Consider the following 9,790-nt stretch of genomic DNA (forward strand, 5'->3'; position numbering starts at 1 on the left):
CTAGTAAAATTAAGGATACATTTTTGCCACGATGTTGACTCCACAATGAATGAATATTCTTTTATTAGTGTCAATAGTTAAGAAAAGATAAAGCCAGTTCCGGCTGAAAGAAAGTGATAGGGGGTTCAAAGATGGAAGAATATAGGCTAAAAGAGACCAAAATAAAATAGCTGAACTCTTATGGTAAGTAGAGAATAAACAAGTCCACTGACTGACTGATAGATGCTAGCATAAGATTAAACTGACAAACTATCATACCTGACAACACCCAGAAATACTTGCTATAGCCAACAAACTGAAAGATCGGGACCGATATTCCTTGGAATATATTTCCTTTGCTCCAAGTTTTGGTGGTGGACCAGGAGCTGTAGGGATCACAAGAATACCATCATCCTGCAGGTAGCATTTGAAATATATAAAAGACGAAACAGCAAACAACAAGAATTGGAACTAATAAGTGACTAAGAAATTCAAGAACACATTAGAATCCATGTTTTTCCTCAGGAACAAACTACCTTCAAAAGGGCAGTAAGAGCAGATCGTGCTTCATTCCTGATGAACTGACATTGGGCGATGCATTCATCTGTTGTGTCTGATGTCATACACACATATGACAAAATGGTTGGACTTAAATCAGGTTTGTGAGAATTAATCCACTCCTCATGGTTGTTTTTGAATTCATTCCTGCATGAAAGCACTCGAATCACATCAAACAGCCAAAAAAATATGAAGCATAGGAAAGCAGCTGTAGAATGATGCCATGTTATCTTTTGTACCCCCTTTTTCCTCTGTACCTATTGCTTCAATTTAGAAAACATATAAAAGCTCCAACATTTGTTCATATTCAGCACCAGGAACTGTTTAATTTTATGACATCCACCAAGACGTATAACATGTTATGAACCTATATTTTTCTTTACAAACAAACTACCTTTAAGTAATTTATTTTTGTAGCATGGACACTTCATATAATAAATATATTCCAATCAAAACGTTGCCAATTCAAAACAAATCTATTTAGCTCATCATAAGCTATAACATTTTCTTTTGAAAGCACAAGTTGATCTTATTGTTGTTCCCCTCCTTTGAATAGCCAAGCAGGGAGAGTAACACTCATGATTTGAGGTTGAGACCTCTTGGATAAGGTAGTGCAACTTTACCTCCAGCTATCCAAATTTGACAAGAGGTATACTACACAGACAAACAAAAGAATAAATAGATAAAAGCTTATCAGGAAGAAACATAAGAGAACAAGGGAGAAGGTGATTGCTTCATGTGATGAATAAAATCTGTGACCAGAACAGGGTCCCCAGAAATACACCCTTCACTAACCAGGGACACACAAATTGCTTATGGTAGGAAAAAATGAATAAATAGCCTCCTGACTTTCCAATTAATCCACGAAGATACCAAAAATTATTCACAAAAACATTTGCAAGGAAGAGGATTTTCAACTCCTAGTTGTTTCAATGGTGAACCAAATCTCCAAGATCAAGAGACCAAACTGTGATGAGATTACAAAATTATCATGGGAAGAAAGAGAGGAATGCACAAAGTGAATAGCGTATACAAAAGAAATGTGATTAGGCGGACTGTTTGATGGAGAAAACCAAGCTGAAGTTAAAACGAGGGCACGGAAAATTCAAAGCAACAAAAGCCATTGAAAACATGCAACCATGACTCAATAAACACAGAACAAGAAAACTTAACATGCAAAAGTGAACTAGAATGCTAATTAATTAAACCTTCTACAGCTATCCATGGAAGAAGAGATATCAGAACATTGATAATTGTAACGAGATATTGCGGAAATATAAAGTGTGCTTAAAAGCACTTACAACAATGAATAAAAGAGACAATATCACAAGTCCACTAAGGGACAATACAAACACAAGCCTTTAAGAAGGCAACAATATAAAAAGCCTCTTATTGAGAAGAGAGAGATCCCTCAAGAATGAAAATATACAAGGGGTTCACCCCTATTTATACAAGAGGGAGAGGAGAGAAAGGAAGGCTAAAAGCCTCAAAAGGAGAGCCCAAAAGGGGGCTCCCATAGAGTCGTTGGGAGCCCCCAACGGTCACAAAATGTGACCGTTGGGGGCTCCAACGACTCTATGGTTGGAGCCCCTTTTGGTCCTCAAAAAATACAAAAAACAAAAATAAAAAATAAAAAAGAAATTTACATTTTATCAAAACTGTAAAATAGCTGTTTTCTAAAACAGCTATGTGAAATTACAAAAATACCCCTATCGGGTATTGATGTAATATATATATATAAGAGGTACATTTTAACAATAATAACTGCAAACTTCAATATAATATTCGACAAAATCAGATGAAAACCTGCCATAAAAACAAAACTTTAAAAGAAATCCCATACAGAAGGTGCACACCTCTGCAGAAACAACATAGCTTCTGCAAGTGCCCTTAAAGATGAAATTTTTAATTCCCCATTTCCAGATTCCTTTTGAAAATGTTTCAAGCTTGGAACTTTTGACAGTAAATATTCTCCCAGATTTGCATGCCTTATAACTTGTCCTGTAAAAAAATGAAAAGAAGATCGTATTCAGATGAGCAGAAGACAACCAACAGAACAGCATAATGCCATTTTTTCAAAGGAGAAAGAGAAACAGAAGTAGCAGAAATACATACTTCCATAGAGCTTCTCTGTGGATCTAATGACCACCTGAACAATCCGGTCTGCAGGAGCTTTCACAAGTTGAAAACAGTCATCAGCTACAATAACAGATCTAGGCCGCCGTGATTCTGCATATGGAACCCGCAGCAGCACATGTCCCACACGATGTAATATACTAGGATCTTTCGCAAACCATCCTGCATGGGATAACAAGAGTGTTCAATGGAAATATTTTAGCTTTTATGCAAAAACACAATCAATTCAGGTGAAGAGGAGAAAAAAACTATAATGCCCTACAATGTATTGTTCAAAAGGGAGAACTGGGAAAAGTTGTTGCAGAATGCGTTTCTTCTCTATTGCTATGTCAATCAAACAAAAAACTTCAAAAAGACATGAAGTGTTGAAAGAAAAATATGACTATATAAAGCCATAAATTAGCATTAAAACTTTTGATCATATTCAAATGACACTCACAAACATAAGCTAATATCTATTATAGACCAAGAGTCGCAACTGGGTAGAATTCACTAATGATCGTGCGATTGGATCAGGGAAGAGAGACTTGGTGCTAGGCATTTCAGTCAGCCCTAGAGACAACCTACTGTCTATGCCACCAAGAGATACAACATGGAGGAAGAGAAGCTTAGCTTAGGGTGTTTCAGCTAGGAAGAGGAAAAACTACTTAGCTGAGGTGCCAAGGGAGGAAGACAGATGAGAATGAGGTGACCTGGGAAAGGGAGGGGTGAAATGGGATGGAGAATAAGAAGAAGAAAAGAGAATATTATTAGGTTGCCTTATTATAGAGGAGGTACTATCAATACAATAATACATCCAACAAAACCCAGTCCCACCACTAGTATCCCTTCATATAACCCTAGATCTATCTATACTAAGGTATAGGCAGGATAGCATGCACGTCCCTTGAGAAAATCTTTAGGATATCAAGGTGCTGAGGTGAATGCAGCAGCCCCATTCTTCATCTTGCCCTCAAATATGGACAGATCCTCAAGTTTCCCAAGCTTCAGAGAGACACCCAAGGAGGACTAGGCTAATGAACCTCACCTCCCATTTTTAGGTTCATAGCCCTTTAGAGCTCCCCAAACTGCAAGACCCCATGGATTAGCCTGGATCTGGATCTGACCCCATTACCTCACACCTCATCCAAACCCAAACCAAATTACAAATGGATCTTAGGACCCATACCCAATTCCTTATACCTACCCTCTTTACAAAAAGGATCATTGACCCATTATAACAAAGACCCACAAGACTCAACCCAACTAGATTTGACTCAAATACAACCTTACTCCAGGTGAACTGTAACAGTATCAAGCAAGACTGAATCTACTCATAATATAGTTTCTTTTATCACAATGATTCTGATTTTATGATCATATCACAACAACTAACATTTTGCTGAATGCCCTTCTTTACGTTATCAGTGACTGACTCAGATTGCAAGAATAACTTTGCTTGAGGTTGGGCACAAAAAGAAATTCCATGAGGTCTAGGTAGGTGAAGAAAGCAAGCAACAACCAGAATAGACTAGAAGTCCAAGGTTTAGACAACAAATATTCTAGGCATGTAAACAAGCTAAGTAGAATTTAGCATTGGTTGCTCAGGCTTGACTTGCTGCGATGATCATGCTTGAGCTGATCGCCCAAGCTTGACTTGTTGAGCATGGTTTTGTTTTGTTCCGAGTTAGCATAAAAAAACAAGTTCAAACTCTTTACGTGTCAATTCCAAACTGAACTCTAGTAACCTGATATGATAATCAACCCCAGATAACTCCCAGGTGATTGGTTAAAAAGAATTCTAGATTTCATCACTATCTAAAATATTAAAATTGAAAAATAACTCAAAATGAATACAAGTTACACGACAAGATCATTTCCTTTAGCAATCAGAAACTAGCTTTGTATTTCACTCAAGTGAATACCCATGGTTTATGGTATGAAACGAAAATGAAGAGTCCTTCTAAAATAGCCATAATCAGGTTTATGTTTTAATTTAATTCCCTTATGAGAACATTAAATTGACATCATATGGTGACAAATGAGAAGTTACTTGCAATTCTCAATCCTATATATTTTTACCAAATGGGAACAAATGAGAAATTGGTAAAAAGTTTGGTTCAAGCATAATCATGATAGCAGTGTCGCCAACCCTTGATCTCAGAAGAATGCACAACACAGCGTGCTGCTATCTGTGCATGCCTGTTTAGTTAGACTTTTGACAGGTCACATTCAATAACACATAAACTAACCATATCATGCAATACAGCATCAGCCTGTAATGCACATAGAAACCAAGAGGGGACCTACATACCCCAAACATGCTAGGAGCATGTGTCATGGGCTACATAATGATACCACACAGTATGGCTGGTATGATACAGGAAATTTTCACAGAGACTATGACTATATACATAGACATAGAATAACATGAAAAAATAAAGTACCTATCTGTGGATATAAACTTTTTCTTAATAGTATCCAACAGTAAATAATACCAGTATCTAGCCATTCTAACATTAAAAGGAAGGAACCAGTCTCGAGTTACCTACCCAACATAGTTATTTAACTAGATGGACTTTATTCCTTACAGATTTTGCCATCTGTATTAGGGTGCTTATCAATGATATCAAAAGGAAATTATTGTTATTAGATAAAATGGGCACTGACAAGGTTTTATTGTTACTTGATTCTTCAATAGTACAAATAAATCTATCATTTAATTATACCTACAGAAATGACTGGTCTGGGAATTTTCTTGCTTCGAAAAAACAAAAAAAGAAATAACTGATCTGGGAGAGATCTTACTGATTGAAGAAATCAAACTTCAACCCTTTGAGAGATATTTTCCTTCTCAAAAAAGCTTAATGTCAAAAGTTCCTTCTTACCCTGCTTGTCCTTGCCCTATATCAACCCTACTGTATCATAATCCATCTCCCTGAAGATCACCACCATTTTACTCTATACATCTGAAGGTCATCTTTGAAAGGAACAAGGTCCAAAACAAGATAATAAATTTAGAAAAATGTTGCCATTTACATGCCACCAAGATATACTATGGAAAACAAACAAATAGCAAGATCTGTTTTACTAGCATCATGATATCATTTGTCATGTTCAGAAAGCATATGTATCACATAGATGCAGAAGTAAAAGCAGGGTGCATGTGTTGCAAAACAACTCTCTTGCTAGAAAAGTATCATGTGTATTGTCTAACAAAACATTTATCTGATACATGCTAGCATAGAAAGAGGTCGGATGGTAACATTGTTAGGAATTAGCACAATGGTTAGTCGTTTAATTTAATGTATTAAATATTAATACAATTCGTATCCAAGAGAAAGAAAAGAAAAGGTAAATCTATCAAATACATACCAACAGCATCGAGACTTGGAGCAACAGGAATAATGCCCATCCCAGATACAGCTCCATGTGAAGAACGAAAACCTAAGATACCACAGAATGCTCCTGGTATTCTTACTCCCCCAACAGTATCAGTACCTACCATTGATTTACAGCAATACATAAGACTCATCATCAAACAAACAACAACATACAGAAATGGCAATTCATAAAAAGCTAAAATCATATTTGAATTGTTGATCCATAGAATCAATTTTTACATGATTCCATTACCAAATATCAACTAATGAGGATGCAACCCTTCAGGGTTTGCTAAGGATCTAGGTAAGGGGGAAAAATGAAGAAAGAGGCAACCAAAAGAGGACCAAGTCCTCATTAAAAAATTAAAAAAAAATCACTGCTTCAAACATTTGATTCACATGGATATTTCCTTATTCACAGTCAAACAATGACCAGCCTAAATAATCTAACATGTTACTAAATATTGAACAGCTTAAGGGCTTCAGTTAAGTCTTAACGGCAGTCTGAGGAAATCAAGATATCAGCATCACTTAAAATATAGAATTATGTGAATAATTATTACCTTTTCAAGGTTTTATGGCCTCATTGAACCTGGACTAAAAGTATGGTGAAGTGCTCATGTAATACAATCAAATAACATGGCCAGAATCAATAAAAAGTTCCATTGTGTAGCACCGTTGAAATATAAAATATGGTAGAAAAACAAATGATTTGACATGAATCCCGAAGTCAAGAAAATGCACGATTCATTCAGCAGAAAAAGTTAGTTGCAGCCATGTTAGATCCTTGAATATTATGAGTTTATATTATATTCATTTTATGAAGGACTAGATATTTCTCCTCAGGCCACATAAGCAACTATAAGTGCTTTATCAGAAACTACAGAAGAGAAATTAACCCAGAGGTACAGAAAAAGCTGCAGGTTATCGGGGGGATTATTCTTCAAAGCTCAAGAAGAGAGCTCATCCATTCAAGGTCAATCATACAGTTATGCACTTACGCTTACATAATACATTAGGGACAGGTGAAGCAAAAACTCACCCAATGAAAAATCCACAAGTCCAGCAGCAACTGCTACAGCAGACCCACTAGAAGAACCTCCAGGCATACGTGAAGGAACCAACGGATTAGTTGGTATATCAAAATGCTTGTTTTCTTCACTGAGACTGCATCACATGTTAACATAATGTGCATTGATCAAATAAGTGAAATTTACAAGTGTCTATGTCAAAGCTCCACAAGGTATTGGAATATAAACATATGCATGATAACACTGGCACAACAGAAAATCCATATGGTAAACAAAAATACCCCACAATAATAGATAAACAGTGTAGATAAGACTCCAAAGAAGCTTGAGGACCAACAACTCCATCTTTCATCGTATCATTCCAGCGGAAACAATAAATTAATAGGTGAAGTTATAAAATGCAAACTGCAGAAGAACAAGTATAGATCTAATTTTTTCTCAAATACAGCACAAACTTTGATGTAATGTATATACCTATATGCCATTTCATCCATGACAGTTTTGCCAATACAAGTTGCTCCTCCTTCTATGAGGGCAGAAACCACTGGAGAAGTTTGTGCTGCAGCTTCATGTGTATTTTCCCAGACCCAACTACCAAAACCCGTAATGTATCCACCAATATCAAATCTGGTAACCAATTACATAATCAAGATTTCATTAATAATTGCATAAGAAAGAAGATTTACAAGACATGTCATCGGAAAAAAAAGAAGATTTACAAGGCAGCATGGTAAAGCATAAAATACAGAGAAAAATACAAGAATAAACAAATGAAGATTAGTACATGAACAGCGCTTCCATTCTTTGTACTAAATTTTACTCATGTCGACTGTTCTCCTCCAGTAAATCAAGATGTGGTATTCTTTCAATCTTTTTCTTTTTCTTTTTGGTTTTATTGGTGGGATGCAGGTTAACAGCCTGGCATCTCTTCATTTTTCTGTCTTGATAAGTTTGTTCTCGAACTTCCATAATAGTTAAATGCTTTTCAAAATGAAAGAGAAGAAAACAATGGGGAGCAAATCAGTTTGAACTGTAAGGATGTTATCTATGTTGTATTACGCTATCACCAAATCCAATTTGATGGTTGATAGGATGAAAGCAAAAGCAACCACAAAAAGCCTAATAGGTTGATATATATGTGCTTCCTCACAAAAACCAACAACAAAGACAAGCCGCTTGTGACAAAGCATGAATATACCAATATGCAGAATAGATTAAGCTCTTCAGCTAGTGCAATGAGCTGCATTCCATCCCAGTGAAATCAAGCAAGAATCGTCCTAACAACAGGAAAAAACGTTATCCAGATTTGGGACACTTATTGAAGAATTCCACAACTTGAACTTGAAAAGGCTATTTTTGCTTGGAGTATACCTAAGCTTGAACCTATTAGCTTTCCAGTTTCTTCGTATGGAATATAACATGCAAATTATTCAATCACAAAATCGAAAAAGCTCATTGCTACGGTCGCACCCTTCCCGTATGACACAAAATGAAGATGAATCAAAATAAGAAATTTTCACACAAAAAATAAACAAAAACGAATTCAAGGTTTATTACGAGAAACCTATCCACGGATGAACCGTAATTCAAATTTCTCGAAACCCACATAGGAAAAAGTAGAAAAGGAACATAAGGACGCAAATTTGTATATATTGTCACTAATGAACACCAAATAAATGAGGTACCAAAACCAAGCGGCTTCGCAGCTTCGGCCTGATATCCTCACACCAACTAAGCATTAACCAAGAAAATCAAGGACGATAGAAGGAACAAGTAGAAATAAGCCCTTAAACCCACACCAACTAAACATACACCTCATAATTCGATAGACCAACAAGGGAAAAACTCTCGACATATTGAAGAAAAGAAAAAACCAACAAAAAATCGTCGGATAAAAAGAACACAGAAGGGTAGGATGAGAGTGAAACAGTAGAATACATGTCTTTAACTGCGAAAGAGAGGCCCGTGAGCGGGTGGGGAGCCTTTGGAGGCGCGGGCTGAGGAGGAGGAAGCAGCTTAAACCTCTCAACGAAGGCACCAAAATCCTCTTTGATAGCCTTCTTGAACCTCCTGCTCATAAGGATGATGCCTGCGATGCCCAGCCCAAGCAGAACCCATACGTTTGCAGAAGACATTCTTTGCAATGTATGATACTTGATGAACACAACAACAATCTCGAAATACAACCCTCTCTCTTCAACAATCTCGAAATACAACCCTCTCTCTCTCTCTCTCTCTCTCTCTCTCTCTCTCTCTCTCTCTCTCTCTCTCCCTATACGGATGAGAGAGCGGAGGGGGGAGAGGATAATTTCGAGAGGAACACCTCTTACAAACCTAAAAGATGATTTTGCAAAATATCGCGTTAAATATAATATATGCCGTGATGAATTCTTTCCAAACCGACCTCCCTTTTTGTTTTTTTGCTTTCTTTTTGTTGCTTGACAACTGACAAGGTTGAAAGTTGATTGAATCTAAAAAACAAGCCCTATAGAGTTGAGAGACGAATTTGAGCTTGCTGTGGGCAAGGGTAGGGGTGTCAACCGGTCGGGTTTGTCGGACCCAAGTGAAAGACCCAGACCTGATTTGAGGTGCTGGTATCAGGTCTGGATTCCGATCTAATCAAACCCATCATAAGAGAAACCATACCCGAATCCTATAAGGATTACATGAACCAGACCCAAACCATACCCAATAAATTTATACTTTTTATCCTTTTTACATTGA

General features: G+C 36.8%; 1 protein-coding gene across 2 annotated transcripts in view; it reads right to left on the reverse strand.

Moving 5' to 3' along the window:
• LOC149841517 (translocon at the outer membrane of chloroplasts 64-like) overlaps nt 1-9,396 on the reverse strand; it is a 30,340-nt gene extending 20,944 nt beyond the window's left edge. For both annotated transcript variants that reach the window (XM_090004829.1, XM_090004830.1), the window contains exons 1-8: nt 9,005-9,396; nt 7,541-7,693; nt 7,078-7,202; nt 6,028-6,153; nt 2,653-2,835; nt 2,394-2,538; nt 516-684; nt 259-393 (exon numbers count right to left, since the gene is read on the reverse strand). In XM_090004829.1, the coding sequence (XP_089860955.1) occupies nt 259-393; nt 516-684; nt 2,394-2,538; nt 2,653-2,835; nt 6,028-6,153; nt 7,078-7,202; nt 7,541-7,693; nt 9,005-9,201 (1,233 nt within the window). In that variant the 5' untranslated portion in view covers nt 9,202-9,396. The remainder of the gene's footprint in view (nt 1-258; nt 394-515; nt 685-2,393; nt 2,539-2,652; nt 2,836-6,027; nt 6,154-7,077; nt 7,203-7,540; nt 7,694-9,004) is intronic.
• Between the last annotated feature and the right edge of the window lie 394 nt (nt 9,397-9,790).

Source organism: Nuphar pumila, chromosome 4, assembly GCF_984573655.1.
Source record: "Nuphar pumila chromosome 4, dmNupPumi1.hap1.1, whole genome shotgun sequence".
Taxonomy (NCBI): Eukaryota; Viridiplantae; Streptophyta; class Magnoliopsida; order Nymphaeales; family Nymphaeaceae; genus Nuphar; species Nuphar pumila.